Source organism: Alligator mississippiensis, chromosome 2 (genome assembly GCF_030867095.1).
Source record: "Alligator mississippiensis isolate rAllMis1 chromosome 2, rAllMis1, whole genome shotgun sequence".
NCBI classification, from domain to species: domain Eukaryota; kingdom Metazoa; phylum Chordata; order Crocodylia; family Alligatoridae; genus Alligator; species Alligator mississippiensis.
Window position 1 is genome coordinate 191,182,305 of NC_081825.1, and position 17,845 is coordinate 191,200,149.

The following is a 17,845-nucleotide window of genomic DNA, read 5'->3' on the forward strand; positions in this document are numbered from 1 at the left end:
AGTCTGTTCTGGACTAATCAGTCTGGACTAAAACTGAATAATAAAAGTGATTTATTTCAGAAGAAAATAGCTAAATGGGGGAACTATTGCAAAAGAGCTTCTTCCATAATAGCTGTGTCAGATCCTTTCCCCGTAAGACAGGTCTGAGACAGTTTGACATCCTGGGGAAATATTTCATGTACTTGATAGTGACATTGATAGCTAATACAAGATAAATGTTTGAAATTCAGCTAGTTACTTATTTTGTTTACACTTGGCACCCTGATTGCTAGTTTTGGCTTAGGATTTAGTGGCTAAGTCAGGAACCCTTCAGGTTGTACTCATACATTTTTGGTGGGATGATCTATGGATATTTGTTGCTCCCATTTCTTGGTTAAGTGTGCAACTCTTCTGAATTGTTGGTCTATTCACAAGCAGAAAATGCAAACACACAACCTAAATTAAAGTGAATTCTTTGCTTTGACTGCTGATGGGAAAGGAGCATTACTTCACTACTAGCAGAAATGTTCTTTTAAAATTCTCAATTTCTCCTAATTACTACAGTCAAGGCCTTGTTGTAGTCTGGGAATTGAATCAAGAACGTCGTGGGAAGCCGGAACGGATTTATGTTTCCTCTGAGCATAAAGGCAGAAAGGTCACAGCTCTCTGTTGGGATACAGCTGCCCTTCGAGTTTTTGTGGGAGATCATGTGGGGAAAGTATCTGCCATCAAGATTAATACATCCAAACAAGGAAAGGTAAAATGTTACTTGGTTTCTTGAGAGAGATTTGAGCTGAGAGAATCTCGTGGGCAGGCATATAGAATCTGTGTCTCTGTTAATAAAAAAAAGAATGAGTGAGAGTTTGCTGATGAATTCTGAAGTTCTGGACACTTTAGTGACAAAATAGGAGTGAAGAGTTAGTTTCTTCAGAATTTAAATTTGGTATAAATATTCTGTTCGGCTCTTGTCTCTTTACCTACAGCTAATCTAGAAAGTGGCATTATAACATAAATATTATTTCAGATATTACGGTAGCATTCAACTTTGTTTGAAGTGCTAAATTGCACCTCTCAGAAGCACTGATTTCTGGCTAAACATTTTGCATAGGGATAAGACCTTTTTCTAGAGGTCTGCATAAGTCCAAAATGTCAATCTCATTGTTACTTCAGTTAGTCTTGGGTAACTGAAAGAAACCCACCATTTATTGAAGCTTTTACATAACTGTGGAGGGCGTGCGCAGAGTGGTCTTATATTTTGTCACAGCCTTGGCTGCACTTCTCCCGCTGGAAGTTTCATAGATTTCATAGACATTAGGGCTGGACAGGACCTCAGAAGATCGTTGAGTCCAGCCCCCCAACCGAAAGGCAGGAAGTCAGCTGGGGTCATAGGATCCCAGCAAGATAAGCATCCAATTTTCTCTTGAAGGTGTTCAATGAATCACCGAACCGAATCACTGTCCCCCAAATCGGCTGAATCTGAAGCGAATACTAGCCACTTCACACAGGCCTAATGCACATGTAAACATCCATAGCATCAGAGCCTTATTTTATCGAGGGGAATTCATTGTGTTAACTCAGCTTTGCCCTCTTCATAGGATCTGTTGTTATACACAAACAACTTTGTTTGAACACTTAATTTTGCCACCTAAATTTTGCAATAATACAGGCTTTATGGAATATTAAGACCAAATCTGTATTGCTTTTGTTTTTCTTTAGGCAGCTGCTGCTTTTGTGATGTTTCCAGTTCAAATTGTAACCACTGTAGACTCCCGGGTAGTTCAGCTTGATTATATGGATGGAAGATTGCTCATCTCTTCACTCACTCGCACCTACTTATGTGATACAGAGAGGTAGGTTATGCTCTAACTGCAAAGATACTGGTTATTTGTTAAAATTTGAGACTGTAATTCAGATAGATATGCTGAGAAATATTTTTTCTAATTTTATCATTAGAAATTACCAAACACTGTCATGCATACTCATCAATTAAGAGACATACCTGCATTATTTCAGTTTAAACGCAGGCCTTTTACACTGTTATCCACCTTTTGGGTTTTTATTTATGCATCTCTTCTTGGGAACTGAGTTTCATGGCTTTAAAGTGAATTATAGCTTTAATTTTGTAGACTTTTAGACCAGTAGTGTTTTAGTCTTTACACTCTTGGCAGTATTACACTAGGGCAGACAGCTCGAGAGAACTGAACCATCTACTATGTAGATCTTTTTAGATAAGAGATTGTCCACCTGGTTTGGCAAATAGTCATCAGTCTGTTCCCTCAAAGAAATTATTTTAGCTTCTCAGGTAAAATAAAAAGCTTACTTCACATCCAAATGAATGCAGTGGAGAGGGATTTTCATTACAAATGCACTACTTATATATAGAGCTGTAATTATTGTGCAGTATTCCTTATAAAAGGAAGTTTTTGAACAAACAAATTAAATCTTTCAGACCACTGTTTTTCACAAGAAGTTTTTTCCTTTTATAGGATCATAGGAATGTCGGGCTGGAAGGGACCTTATAAAGTCATCTAGTACAGCCCCCTGCTCAAGGTCATTTAGTCCAGCGCGTGCCCCCCCCTGACTGAACCATCCCAGCCGAGTATATGTCCAACCTGTTCTTGAAAATTTCCAAGGATGGAGATTTCACAGTTTCTCTAGGTGGCCTGTTCCAATGTTTGACTACCCTCATAATCAGAAAGTTCCTCCTGATCTCCATCCTAAATTTCCTCTGCTGCAGTTCAAGTCCATTGCTCCTAGTCCTCTCCCCTATAGCCGTGGAGAAAAGTCTATCTCTATCCTCTCTATTATTGCCCTTCAGGTATTTGAAGACTATTGTCAAATCAGACTCTTTCGTGGTGCTTTAAAATAACAAATGTGGAAGCAGTAAATGCAAGAAGGATGCACTACATCTGCATACAGGCGGTCCTTGGACTTATGACACAATTGGGTCCTGAAAACTACATCTTAGGTTGAAACATCATAACTCGGAACCGATTTTCCCATAGGAACAATTTTATAAATGGCGGATCGGTTCCTGAACCAGGGGTCAATACCCTATTTTCCCCCAAAATAACCCAGAATTTTGTATTTGAATCAATTGTAGGTGGGTAATTATAGCTATGTTAATGCATTTATATTGTAAATAGCAATCACGTTGCTTTGGAAGGACTTCTTTGAGGTGACTTTGCTGGACTTTTTGAAGGGCTCTTGGTTGGACTTTTTGAAGGGTTCTTGGCTGGAGTCTTTTCAGGAGTCTTGGTTGCAGGCTTTTCTGGCGTCTTGTCTGCTTTCTTAAAGAAAGTGTACAAGGAAGTTTGGACAGATGTTCTCCAGAGACGTGGGCGACGCAGCGAACTTGTTCGCTGGCATGGCATCACATCAGATTAAGCGTTGTAAAGTCGAAACTGATGTCAGAAAGTTGAAACAGAGTCAGTTTATAAATGTTGTAAGTGCCGTTTGTTGTAAGTCAAAACGTCTTAAGTCGAGGACTGCCTGTATATAAAAGTAATGGAAAGTTGAATTGTGTTATGCAAACATTCCGAATTTTTGGTAAACTGCAAATTATGTGTAAAGGCAATTCTATTAAATAAGATTTTTTTTGGAATTTGAGGTTGTGAATATTTCTCTAGTAAATTTGTTTGCCCAAGAAAAATGTTAAAACCACTTGTGTTAACTTGTAGTGTTAAATGTTGTCTGAATATTTTTTTTCCTGTACTAGAGAAAAGTTCTGGAAAGTTGGTAACAAAGAAAGAGATGGAGAATATGGAGCCTGCTTTTTCCCAGTTGGAAAGGGTGGAGGGAGCCAGCTGCCATTAATATATTGCGCACGTCCAGGGTCAAGGATGTGGGAGGTGAACTTTGAAGGAGAGGTGCTAAGCACGCATCAATTCAAACAGCTGTTATCATCACCTCCTCTCCCTCTCATTACTCTAAGGTAGTAGTATTGATTATGGTTAGTGATGAACTAAATGGTGATTGCTTTCCCCCCCTGTTTTGTCATTAATATTTTTGTGACAGTTACTGTTTGAAAATAACAAGCTGTAGTAAGAAAAGTCAAGACATGAGTACTGTAGTTTGTTCTCAGGCCTAGCATTTTCATTGTGCAACTCTCAAACACTTGTTCAGCTGCTTTTATGGAATCCATCTACCTGCTTGCATTCAAAAGTTATGGTATTCTAAAAAGAAAAAAAATGGCTTTTGATTCACAAACAGTTTGACTGATTTGCATTTTTTCAGAATCATACTTCATTGCTTGTTATTTCAATTAGCAATGGTCAATTTTTATTACATGTCTTTAGGTAGACAGTAGCCCTGAGTGAAATAAAGAAACTTGATGAAACAGTCAGATTTGGCTTTAGATTTAGTCTTTAAATGAAGGAGTTGGAAATTGCCTTTGCACATTTTATTAAAAGAATAAACTTTGACTTCATGGATTATAGTTTCCATGGCACTGCTGTAGTGTGAAAGTATAAATTTACAGGGCTGCTTTTAATGATCTGAAATAAATGTAACATGAAAATGAGGAGTTAATTGACAACTATTTGGTTACTTGCTGATGCTGTTTGCAGCACGTTCGGCTGGAGTACAAGGGTCATGGATTCTTTGGAAATACTTTCAAGGATATTGAGAAACAGTTTTTTTAGAATTTTGTTTTCCAACTAAAACGTTATGATGGTAAACTTATTTAACAACCTGAGACTTGACCTTTATTTAAAAATATTTTAACCATTTGTTAAGCCAAGCAGAGGTCTTGAACTCTTGTAAATGGCAGTTCACTTTTTTGGACTGCGGTCCATTGGTGGATTATGGTCTTTTCCATCCTCGTTCCCTGAATTTAGAATCCTGTTGCAATTCTGTAGTTGAAAGTGTTCTTGATCCATCATCTCAGTGTTAACTTTAGAGAGAAATTGCGACAGTGATGCTAATAACAAGAGTTTCAATCGTAGCCTGTGACTTAATTTTATGGATGTGACTTCTGTGCAGTGTTTTATGGTGTGTAAGCTAAGCCCTTGTTGTAAATGTTCATAGGACTGGGGGCTCAAATACTTATCAGTGTGATGCATTTTGAAAATAGAATATATTAGTCAGTTTGGGTTGGGTTTTTTTTTATAGGTCGGATCCTCAGTATAATGCTTCTTCCTGTTCCCCCCAGTCTTTGTCTTTCCCAAAGCTGTTATATTTGACGTGAGTATTAAGACTTTTATTAACAAAATTTAGGTTTTACAAACCTATCTTAATCATTTGATAGACTTCTAAGTCTGTTATCTATTTTCTAACACACTAGCATATAACATTTGCAAGAACTGTCTTCTGGGGTTTTTTTCTCCACAAATTCCTGCATTTAGCTACATGATGGTAAGAGTGTTGTAGTGATGAGCTCTGAGGTTGGAACTAGAAGTTTCGTATCTGTATGGGTTCCATGAGCGACACTGTGAAGCTGTGCTATATATGGAACCGTTAGTAGCTCTACTGGAAGTTCTGGGTCTAGCACAGCTATTGAATTGCACTCTGAATTATTCCATATTAAGTTACAGCTCAGCAAATAAAAGAACAGCCATATCCAAATTATTGCGACTTTTCTCCAAAATCTAACCAATGCAGTTTATTTGATTAAATCAATGTGTAAAGGCCCCAAACATGTCCTGTAAAGCCCCTGGGTGGTAGTTTTGATGCATCTTCCTTTTCTCCTTCCCTCCAAAACCTCTACTGTAGTATTGTTTGGTAAATTATTTTAACAATCCTTATTGTCCTCTTTCCTTTATTTTGCTGACAAATATGGAAACTATTAAAACTTTTTACCGTTCTACTGAGTGCTGTTTCTTTCTAAAAAGTTTATAGGTTCACCAAAGCTGGTGATCATTCTCTAGGAATCATATTTTTAGATGCTTTTTCTTTGTGACAACTGCATAGTAATCTTGCTTTTTAAGTATTTTTTCTAAACCCATTCTGTCATGCTTGAATAAAAGAGGTGTTAGATTATTACGTCTGCGTTCTAAAATTCAGGTTTTGTCTTGGTCTTAAAGTAAACAGTGGATTAGCTCAGTTCCCTAATGAATTGAATATGCTGAGAAGAGAATTTTCTTCTGAAGTGAGTTAATGTAAGTATTATTTCAAGAAATTGTTGTTTTTCCTTTTCTTTTACAGTGACCATTGTGTCATGACCTGGACAGAAAAAGGCATTTATATCTTCATTCCACAGAGTGTTCAAGTTTTACTTTGGAGTGAAATAAAAGGTGAACTCAGTATTCTCAGAGATTTGCTACATTGTTTGCTGGTACTTACTGTCATAAAGACCTGTACTTAAAGCATATTATACCAATTTCCTTTTCTACGAATAAGTTTAAATAGCACTTTATATGGCTTATTTTGAATATCAAACCCTCTTCCTCCCCCAGTTCAACTTTGAAACTAATCTTTTCAAGTACCTTTTATGGATACATGTAAGTCATAGGGGAAAATACTAAATCTAAAAGTAAAGTATCAATGTGATGATTAAAATAAAATGTTGTGGCTTACTTTCCTTATTTTTCTCTCTGGCACTTTTTTTTGATGTCTTTGTAAGAATAAAGTACATCTGGCCTCAGTAGACTAGGAGGCTTTTTTATGATGGTTTTCCTAAGTGTATTTATGATCTTTGATTCAGATAACTTCTGTATCAAAACCCAAGTTAATAAATACTAAACACATGAAGTGGTTGTTAGCAGTTTTAAAACTATAAAGTGGTGGGGCTCAAACTTCCCTCCCTGCAGACTGGATGAGTGCTGCAGAGTCAGTTCATGGGCTGGATCCCATTGCGCATTAGATCCAGCCCCACATGCAGGGCCATGTTAACCAACTTGTGGGGCTCCCTATGGGTCCAGAAATCTGGCAGAAGAGGGCTGTCAATTAACACTGCCACTGCTCCCCTCTTGCCAAATTTCTGGACTTGTAGGCCCTGTAGGCCAGGTGACATGGGTCTGTGGGCCAAATCTGGCCCTTGGACTGAAGCTGAACACCATTGTGTTAGAGCAATTAGTTGTCCCCTATTGACATTCAGTTCAAAATGTGTTGTCATGAAGCATTTGAACGTATGTGCCAAAAGAGTTTGACCCTTCAGCAGGCAATTGCTTTAATTAAGTATTGGTTAGGAAGTCTTTATGCCATAACAAAGCTGAATCAAAATTTAGATTTTAGGAATGGATTTAAAGACAGTGTCTGTCTTTGAATTAGTATCTGTTGTTTTTAAAGAAAAATAAAGTACCTCATTTGGGGATTTTTTTTTTTTAATGCTTTTAGGCAATTTTGCAAAGGCCAAGGGACTTCATTACTTTCATTGTACATCACATTAATTAGAAAGTGGTATAGTACCATCTAATGTTACTCGTTACTGATGAATTATAAGAATGGAAAGCTGTTGAAATTGTTAACAGGCAGGTTAAGAAGGAAATTGGAAGAAAGGCTGGTTAGGTCATTGAGCCCCAATGACTTTTCTGCTCAACTGTTTTTATGTAGATATTCAGGATATTACAGTATTCAAAAATGAGTTATTTTGTCTGCATACGTATGGGAAAGTCTCGCACCTCTCCCTTCTGCTAGTGGAGCGCTGTGTAGAACGTCTGCTGCGACGAGGCTTCTGGAGCCTTGCTGCCAAAGTCTGCTGCCTCTTCCAGAATTCCATTGTTTCCTGCAGAGTAAGTAAACTCTTTTTGCTATCTGTGTACTGCCTAAACTGTGTCTGTTCAGTTGTCCTCCCCATGTGCCGACCCTCTGAAACAAGTCCTGTGGAATTTTGCACTTAGGATTTTGGACCTTTTCCTCTACATTGAGATGCAGCTCTAAAATTAACCAGTAGTGACACCTTTCATTTAAAACTTATCTTGTATAAATGGTATTATTATAACTAGTCTAGACAGAGGTAGTTAGCCATGTTAGTCTGAAGATGGGCAGAAAGTGGGACAGCGTGGCACCTTTATAGACTAACTTGGTCAGAGAGGCATAAGTGTTACTTTCCCGCTGAATATAAAAATCTTAACAGTACTCTTTTCTTTTTCTATTTTTATGTATTGGTAGGCAAGAAAAGCTTTGCCTCTAGATAAGTTAGAACACTTGAAATCACAGCTGGACCTCTCAACACAACCAGATGTCATTAGTCAACTGGAAGAATTGATTTCAAAGTTGGAACCTCTAGGTTCTGCATGCAGCAGTAGGAGGAGCAGTATCTCATCACATGTAGGTGCATATGAAGTCCTGGATGTTTCTTTTTCCCACCCTTCAGTCCACATCGTCACTATTTACAACCTTGCCTATTAACATACACTTCACACATTGGAGAATAGTTTTCTTGCAAAGTGCCTGTTTTAACTGGCAGTGGTCATATATTTTGAATGTCTGTTCCTTATTGGGGACTGCTGGGTGAGGAAGGGAAGACACTGTTAATTCAAATATTTAAATTTGTAAGGGTACAATCTGATATTGTGGGCCTCCCTGGTTATTAGCTTATCTGACCCATGGTGGTTAATGCATGAGTGTTTTTCTCTTCTGAAGCTGTATTTTAGGTGGTTTTCACATTCTTCCTGAAAACACAGGAAAAATTCACAGTTGGTGCTATTATTGTCTTATGTGTATGGTTGGTTGGCAGTGGCTACAGCTTTCAGTATCTTGTGAATATTGTGTTTAATAACATCTATGGTTCTTTCCACATTCAAAGTACTTTAGGCAACAAATTATTCACACAATAACTTCTTGAGGTAGAGGAGTGTTACGTGTTTTTGTAGATGCTGAAAGGCATAGCCTGGGCCAGGAAGAAATGTGCATGTTCTAGAGGGTAATTTTATGAAGAATCTGTATTAGCTAATTCTTGTTAGCTGGGAGTCAGTCCATTATAATGTGACCCAAAACTTAAATCTAGGCAAGTACAGAAAGGTGAAACGACTTGCCCCCACAACATTGTGCTGGTCACAACCAACTTTTTAAAATTTGTGAGTTCTTGAATATTATTCTGCTCATTCCACTACATTTATAGTTGTTTTATAAATACTCTTCTAAAAATGTTTCTTTTTTTTTTTAATAAACCAGTTGCATGATGTTGCATAGTTATCAGCATGCAAATACCCAAGTTGGTTTTCACCCCAAAGATGCGTGAGAAGGGTAGTGGTAGAATCTGTATCATGGTGATTAAAAAAAGTTTTGGTGATGCTTTTTTTTTTCTTAGAATGTGATTTAATACGGAAGGATATTTTTGTGCCTCATGTGACTCTTCCCTTTCCACAGGAAAGTTTCAGTGTTTTAGACTCTGGTATTTATCGTGTTATTAGCCGAAGAGGCAGTCAGTCAGATGACGACTCTTGTTCTATACACAGTCAAGCCCTATCAGAAGATGAGAGACTTAAAGAATTTTCTGCACATCAGGAAGAAGAGCAAGTGGACCTTGGTAATGGCATACATTGGAAATGTGCTTGTCACGCACTTTTCATTAAGTAACTAGTGATTTCATAACAGACTTAAAAATACTTTGTCATTTTTACAGTCTAACTTCTATGTAAAAAAAAAACAATTCCAACATCAGCTAACATACCTGGAGCAATATTGGATCTGAGATGGTGGTAGGTGTAAGAAGAGAGCTTTTAACTTCCCTGCAGTTTTATTTTATTTTTTTCTGAGGTGGTGGCTTTTTTGTATTTTCAAAGATAAGCATATTGAGGGGGTAGGGTAAAGTATCATTTTGAAATACTAACGCTGTTACACAATCCCACCAGCATTGCCCTTTATTTTCCCACCAAGAGCTAGAGGCTTTTTGGTGCTAGACTTGGATATAGCGTGGCCTTTCAGGAAGGACCCTGCTCTTACAGAGAATATACTCTGCTGTTATTGAGGAAGCATGTGGAGACTTAGCTTGCTTTAAAAAGAAAAAAACAAATCTAGTCACTTGTACCAGAAGAGCTGGATGAGACAGAACTGAAGAGACAAGGTTTAGTAAGAGATAATACTGAATCCACATTTGAAGTGAGGATGCTACCCTTCCTGGATACCCACATAGCTGAATACACAGGGCAACATCTCCCTTTCCTCAGCTGTGTAAATGGGAACGTCTTATCCAGCAGCTGCAGGTGATGAAATACTGTGAAATCTTCCTGACCCCTTAAGTAGAGAACTGGGTGTTTTCAAGAGGGAAAGATGCACAGTACCTAAAATCAAAATAGGATGTATTACAGATTTTGAAAATATATTGGAATGTTTCTTTGTCCTTTTTAGTGATTTATCCACTGACGCCATTAGCTAAATTTTGCTAGCACAAAAACAGGTGGATTTTCTTTTTGTGCTGTGTTGTTTTTTGTCTAGAAGTAGTGGGTTTCATCTCAATGTGTGTCAGGAAGTAATGATAAAAAATAAAGATAAGTTAATATCCTTCATCCTTTCTTTTTAGGTTGTGTTATGCTACTAATCAATGCTAGTGACATTTATAACCATCAGCTTTTACATTTGCCATATGTCTCTTGTTTCATCATCTTTACACCTTTTACCATATCACCTTATTATGTTTAAGAAGGTTAAAACAAGGGCATTTGATTTGAAACAGATCAGACTATTTTAAGTCGCTAAATCACAGAAGTACTAGATGGTTCTCTGTCTCTGTGTCTGCATGTGAGTTTTTCATGTGGTGCTTGAGATGCTTCCCTTATTAAGTAATTGCATAATGAATGGCCTCTTCTTTTCACATTTTATATAAAGGGCCATTAACTTTTACATGATGCTTTTCCACATAATGCATAAAAGCTAGTCTGTTTGCAGGAAGTGTAATATTGATCTTGAGGTCTACTGACTCGATAGATTATTTATTCTGGTACTGTGTGGGTAGGGTTACTGTGAATGCTAGCAGAAATAATTTTCAAAGATGTTGTTCTGAAGCAGCAGGCGGTAAAATCCGAGCCACCATTATTAAAATTAACTCTTTTTCCTTAATTGCATCATCTAAAAGTGCAGAGGGCATTTTGTGCGTGACTCATGCTAGGGCATGGTTTGAAAAGAACAACAAAAAAAATGCTACTGACAACATCTGAAAAAAGACTGCAACTGTGAATTCAGTTGCATTGTAGGAGAGTGTTGTGCTTTTTGTTTTCTTCTTTAAAAAAAAAATGTCCAAAAGGTAAAACAGATGGCTCAAAACTGACTTTATCTGTTGTCTGAGCTTTAGTATGACTGGCACATACTATGTATGTTCTCAAGGATGAAGGGCAAAAAAGAAAAGGAACAAATTCATTGGTAGTTACTGGGGAAAGAAAAACTAACAAACAGATTATGTAAGCATTTTTGGTTACTGATTTCCCTTTGGTTGATGTCAAGGGTTAGCACTCGGATTAAGTTATACTGATTTGTCTTCAGATAGAACGAGAGAGTGTAGCAATGGATATTTCGTTACGGGTATTCAGACTGAGTTGGCTTTTTTGAAATACCTTGTAGTTTTATGCATGACAATCTTTTGAATTTTTGTGCAACCGTGATTGGTTCAAATGTAGTCATCTGGCTAGAAGCCATTGAACAGAAGACTACTGTTCATTCAGTGTTTCCCTCTATAACTGTCACTGTTTTGTCAGCTGCCTCACAGCACTTATCAGTGCAGATCCAAAAAATGAATAAAAAAAGCTCACTAAGTCCAAGGTCAGTAACATTGAAATAGACTTTGAGCACAAGGGGTGTGTGCACAATGCTAGACTCTTACCCTTTGAGGCACCTTCTCCCTTAAAAAGAGAATTCCACCAAAAAAATCTGTCTTCAGTTACAAAAATAAAAAACGTCCATAAACATGTTTTATGTCATGTAAAAGCGGTTTCCCTGTTAAGAGTTTCCAGCTCAGAATTTGACTAAATGTTTCATTTTGTCAGGTCACTTCACTGTTTCATGATTTTTATTTCAATTCCATTGTTAGACAATGTGTCTCATGCTTCTGTGACGGTTGAGACTGATCGGACTGAGACTTTTCTCCCATTCAGTATTCCTTTGTCATTTCGTTCCCCATCTCCTCTCGTCTCTCTCCAAGCTGTCAAGGAAAGGTAAAATCCTAGGAGATTTGTTCATCCATTATGTCTGTTTTGTTTTTTTTAATTTGTTTTCTGATTTTGTAGCATTGTCTGTTAATTCATGCCTTACTTTGCAAGAAGTTACAATATCACAGAAAATACAGCACGTGAAATCAAATTTGGTAGTGAACTTAAGTTTTTACTCTGACTCTACTGAACAATAGAAGGCTTACCATTTACTTCAGTGGAGTCAAGATTTCACTCTCTTTTCTCATATGCAATTTGAGGAAAATATGAAAGTGTCTTTTAGGTGGTGGTTGGTATTTCTGGCTCGAAGTGAACCTACTGAGTGTGGCTGTAGGATTTGGTACTGTAGACTGCCTTGTATGTGTGTTCCTTGGTGTTCTATTAAAACGTGTTGGAACAGACCCGATTAAGCTGGGAATGCTGCAGTGCCACATTTAAAATGGCCACAGGGTGCTTTAACTAAACCTTGTTGAACGAGGTTTAGATAAAGCGTCCGGTGGCCATTTTTAAATAAATGTAATTACAGCAGTTGTCTGGGAACCACCCACCTCCATGCATGTGTATAGGCAGTTGTAGTGTTCAAATTGCTACAGAGTGTAAGGAGGTCTCTTTGTATTGCGTGTAGGCAAAATGAAAGCTTTGCATTTTAATTGCTGATATGTACTGCCAAGATATATGCCCTAAATCACCTTTCTTTCTCCTTCCGTTAGCAAATCCAGTGCATCCTTAAAAGTACACAATGAAAAATGCAGCTTATGCTTAACTGTTTGTGAATAAAAATCAAATGTAGGCTTTATAAGCAAAAGCAGAACACTAAATGTAAAGAGAATATGAAATAGCTTGTGTAAAACAAAAGTTTATTCCCCACCCTCCAAACCTGTGTCTATTCTGAACATTGACTGCATCTTATTTAAAACCAGGAGTGTTAACCTAAGGTGTGTTTTCAATTTTATCCTGATATATTAAGTTGGCTCTCTTCCCCTCATAATTGCCAAGGTGAGCGCACTGCTTTCACATCCTATAATCAAGAGAATGTTTGGTTTTAATTAGTTACACTAGGGAAGTTGTGGAATCTCTTGTCTCTCATTAGAGATATTTTAAGAGCAGGTGAGACAAATATTAGTCAGAAATGGCTTAAGTACAAATCACGCAGTGTCAAGGCAGGGGGAAAAGAACTAAATGATTCCTCTCTCATCCCTGTGCTGTGTTAATTTCTAATGCCTGTTAGACTAGGTGTTGGGAAACTTTTATAAACACTGGGCTGCTGTTCATGACCCAGCCACTGTCTCGGGCTGTTGATCCCTTCTGCAGTGCCCAGCCCTCCTTGCTCTGTGTCCCACACCCCCTTACTGTCGCTGTACTTATGTTTGCCGGCAATGAGGAATGGCAAATCTGGTGATGAGGGTAACTGGAGGCTGTAGAAGGGGAATGTGAGGGGCTGTGCTAAGAGGGCTGGGGCTATGTGGAAGACGATCAGTGGCGCACAGCAGAGGAATGCATGGCACTGTGTGAAGAAGGTATCCATGCTACCGGGTACTGCTATCTCCTCCCTCCCCCCCACCACTCCCAGCCTTTTCCCTGCTCTCTGTGCTGCTGTGGGTCAGATCCTAGATCTGGCCCATGGCTTTCAGGTTACTGACCCCTATGTTAGACTACTGAAAGCTTCAGCAATACACACTGAATACTTTCCAAATATCAGGCTATATCTGGGCTAAGCAGTAGACTACTAGAGAATGTTCATTTTAACATGGACAGAAAATTAAATGCACAAATACTTGGTAGGTTTTTGTTTCCTCTACACAGTCTTAAAATATCCACTTATAAATAAGAAAATTGAATTTATACAATATTTCTTTTCAATACTACTGAGCTCTAAGATCTCATATTCTACTATTTTTATACTTGATGACTCTGCTTCTATACTTATTCATTTTGGGGGGTGGGATTGGGGCCACTACTGGCAAATGTTGTCAGTACTTTCCTTCAGGAAGTCAGGGTACTAGGCCTTAAGTCTTGAGATTTGTCTGGTCCCTGCTTAAGAAACCATGCTTGACATTTGACTCCCCAGCCAGTTATCACCTTGTCTTCAACCTCCCTTTTTGGGGAAGGTTATGAATGGGCCCATTGCCCATGCACAACAGCTCTGAGTTCATCTGGATGTCATCAGATTCCTGGATCCATGTCAGTCTGGCTTTCATCCTGGTTATAGCACAGATACTGTACTTGTGGCCTTGGTCAGTGATCGGTGCCTGGAGTTGTGCCCTACTGATCTTACTTGAAGTTTCAGCAGCCTTTGATGCAGCTGACCATGGGATACTGATAAAGCATTTACATGACTTGGTGGGTCTTCATGGTATTGCTCTAAACAGGTTCTTCTCTTTTCTAGCAGGAAGGTCCCAGAGGGTGGTGATGGTCAAGTTCTTGTCATCCCCCTGAGGACCTTTCCTGTGGGTCCCCCAGGGCTTAACCTTGTCTCTCCATCTGGTTAATGTGTGTATGAAGCAAGTGGGTGGGATTTGGAGTGAGGCGTCATCAACATGCTGATGACACCCAGCACTCTCTTTCTCATCTTACCTGGGCACTAGGGATGTGAAAAGGTTAAATGATAAATTGTTTAACTGAGAAGTCCAGTGATAACTAGTTAGCTTACTGGTTATTTTTTAGCACAGGGCAGAGTGCAGTCTAGCAGGGAAGGGGTGAATGGAAGCCATGCAGTGCCCCAATAGCAAGTAGGAGGGGAGGGGCAGGCTAGGACCCATAGCCTATGAGGTTAAAGAGGAAACATTAGGCAGCCTTGTGACTGGGGAATTCAGGTTTTCTGTCTGCTGCAGAAAAACATGGATTTTCTACTTTGAAGGAGAAAAATGTGGATTTTCTCTTTTAAAGGAGAAAAACACGGATTTTCCTCTCTAAAGGAAAAAACCGCAGGAAATGACAGGTTCCCCCTTGCAGGCAGGCAGTGTTCCAGCCTGCAAGGAGCTGCTTGGGGCTGGGGGAAGTGGAGGAAAGGGCAGGGGGCACCATGTGTGTGCATGTGCACGTGCATGTTGCCATCAATACAGCCAGGCAGAGTGGTGGGAGCAGCTCCGGCAGCTGAATGCAGTAAGTCTATGGGGAAGGGGGGATTGGAGGGCCAGGGCTTGGGCAATGTCTGGGAGACTGGAGCGGGGGAGTAAAGGGGGGGCAGGCGCATGTGTGTGGGGCAGGGGTGTGTTTAGGAGGTTGGGGTAGGGGGGAGGCTGTTGGCATTGCGGGAAGATGTCCCGGCACTAGATCTGTGGCAGGGCAGGGGGGAGGGGCACTGGCAGGGCCGGGGGGCTGTGGGTGGGGAGTGAGGGGCAATGGCATATTGGGGTTGCTCAGCACCACAGAGCAGCAGGGGGACAGCAGCAGCTGGACCCATGTCCTGGTGAGCAAAGTGGGCAGGGGCAGCTCTGATTTTCCACGATAAAAGAACCAAAATCAAACACCAAAATATATAGGTATTTAGAATTTATTTTCTTGAACGATTGAGGTGCTGGTAGGCTTCCAAATTGTTTTAAAATGTTAAATATATTGATAAAACATTTATGTTCAAGTGATATCTTTTATATATCATGGCGTTTCATTTTAATTGAAGAAAAATGCGGATTTGGAGTTTTAAATCAAAGAATTTGGGATTTTTTATAAATTGGAGAATTTGCAGTTTTTAAAACAGAAAACCAGGATTCCTGCTAATGACTCATCAAGCAGTTAGCTGGTTGTTCACAGGTGGTCCCTCCCTCCCAGTGGAGGGCTTCACGTGGGCTGTGTTGTATGTCTGGGTTTATTTTACAATTAACATTTCTTCTGTTCTTCATTATTATCTTCTACTCTTGTAAACAGCTCTAGGCCTCTCTTGGGAAGGGTGGCATATAAATCAAATAAGTTATAAATTTCCATCTTGTACAGCAGCTGTTATAGTAATGTTTTACTATACAGCTAAGTGGGGCTTTTTGCTTATAGGGCTAACATCCATCCCCAAGAAAATCACATTCTTCCTGTTTCTTCAAAACCATTTGCTACACTATCTTAATAATCATGAATGCTGAAAGACAACTTCTTGTCACTGACGAGGAGGTGTATCCTAAATTAAAGATAATTAACTTAATGCTGCCATCTGGTTTAATGGCTCTGATGTGGACTATAACCTGTATGGATAAAAATCTGCACGCTAATAGTGAGATTTCCCTCATTTCAAGCAGCATCAGAATGTAAATTTTTATGGTTTTATTTTGTGTGTCCTTTGCCTTGTGAAAGTCACCTTTTGGTGGAAAGAACTGGGTCAGAGTATGCAAGTTGTGAGATGAGTGCGTTCATTTTTTTATGTTTATATTCTCGCTAGTTCTCCATGTTCTCATCGTCTTTTCTTACATCCTTTTATGTTCTAAAGACTTCCGAAATAACAGCTTGGGTAGAAAAATTAATACTTGTTGTTTCTGGCTGAGCTTTTCCCTGCTGCCATTTAAGTTGTTTGAAATTTGGACTCCTAGTGTTTCCAGCTTCGTACGCAAAACCACCGAAAAGATTGGCACATTTCATGTGTGTCCTGATGTCAAAGTGAGGCAGGAAGTGAAAGATGAGGAGCAGCCACATGAGGTGACTGCAAGTATAGCGGCATACCCCCAGGAAGAAGACAAAAACATGTAAGTGCAAGCTCACATATTTCTCATTACTTTAATATGTAATCTGTAAGGGGCTGGGAATCTAATTTCAAAAAGGGTTTTCTTCTGTTCAGTAGAATGGGGGGTCATATGATTCTGCTGCATGGATTTTTTTAAATGTCTTTCTCCTGCTGGTTGCGTGAATTAGTTTTTTGTTGTTTTTTTTCCTGACCCTTTATCTCAAAGTATACAGGTTTCCCTCACTTCATGCTGTACATGCATTCCTGGAAAACAATGCATAATTCAAATTTGCATAAAGGGAACCCACTTTACAATGTAACAAATAAGGATACATTCCAAGACCTTGATTATACTGACCCTGAGACCCATTTCTACCGCTTTTACAAGACAGGGAGGGGTTGTGCAGATGGGAATTTTAAGCCAACTTCCTATTTTCAATGGAAGAGGAATAAACAGTTTTATCTAAGGGTGCACTGATTAAAGATTTTCTTGGCTGATACCTGATGATTAACCAACCATATTGGCCAATGCCGATCTTATAACTGATATTTAGTAATGGTGCAAGGCATTTTAAACTACTGATGTAAATAAACCTTTGTTTAATTTGTTTTGCATTTATAACACACGCGCACATACTGCTTTATTCCCACGCATGTTGCCTCCTCACCCACAGCTCCTACCTGCAGCTCTGCCCCCTGCACAGATCATGCTGCTGTCTCAGGTGGGTGGGATGGACCCTTGCGTGGACAGCAGTGCTGGGCACATTTGGAGCCCCGGAGCACGCCACTCTGTGGGCACCACACAGCCAGCCTCCCACATCTGCCAGGGAGAAGTCACTTTTGTAAAGGTGCCCAATGTCCAGCAGAGCAGAATGTACTTTGTGTGGCGCCCTACCTCACCTGCGCTGTTGTGTCTGTGGCAGCCCCAGTGCTCAGGCCTCTGCAGTGCATGTGGCTGTACCATGGTAGTGGCAGCAGTAGTAGGAGCTGGTAACGGTGCCTTTGTTGCTGAGTGCAGCACCCTGTGACTGCAGCTCGCTGGGACCCATAATCTGCTGTGGGCTTGGGTCACTGGTGGGGTGTGGGGACCGGACTATGCTCGCCAAGGTGCTTCAGGCACGTGGCCGTAATTATTGGCTACAATGACCAAAGAAAGCCGATGGCCAGTAATGTCATTTCTTCTCTTATTGGTGCTGATCTGATA

General features: G+C 39.5%; 1 protein-coding gene across 4 annotated transcripts in view; it reads left to right on the forward strand.

Annotated features, from left to right (window-relative positions):
- The window catches only part of HPS5 (HPS5 biogenesis of lysosomal organelles complex 2 subunit 2), a 47,925-nt gene that overhangs the window by 15,478 nt on the left and 14,602 nt on the right, over positions 1-17,845 (forward strand). For all 4 annotated transcript variants that reach the window (XM_014602214.3, XM_014602213.2, XM_059722608.1 and 1 more), the window contains exons 5-14: positions 544-736; positions 1,696-1,829; positions 3,698-3,913; positions 5,092-5,163; positions 6,124-6,212; positions 7,471-7,649; positions 8,029-8,187; positions 9,229-9,388; positions 11,882-12,005; positions 16,511-16,663. In XM_014602214.3, coding sequence (XP_014457700.1) covers positions 544-736; positions 1,696-1,829; positions 3,698-3,913; positions 5,092-5,163; positions 6,124-6,212; positions 7,471-7,649; positions 8,029-8,187; positions 9,229-9,388; positions 11,882-12,005; positions 16,511-16,663 — 1,479 coding nt within the window. The remainder of the gene's footprint in view (positions 1-543; positions 737-1,695; positions 1,830-3,697; positions 3,914-5,091; positions 5,164-6,123; positions 6,213-7,470; positions 7,650-8,028; positions 8,188-9,228; positions 9,389-11,881; positions 12,006-16,510; positions 16,664-17,845) is intronic.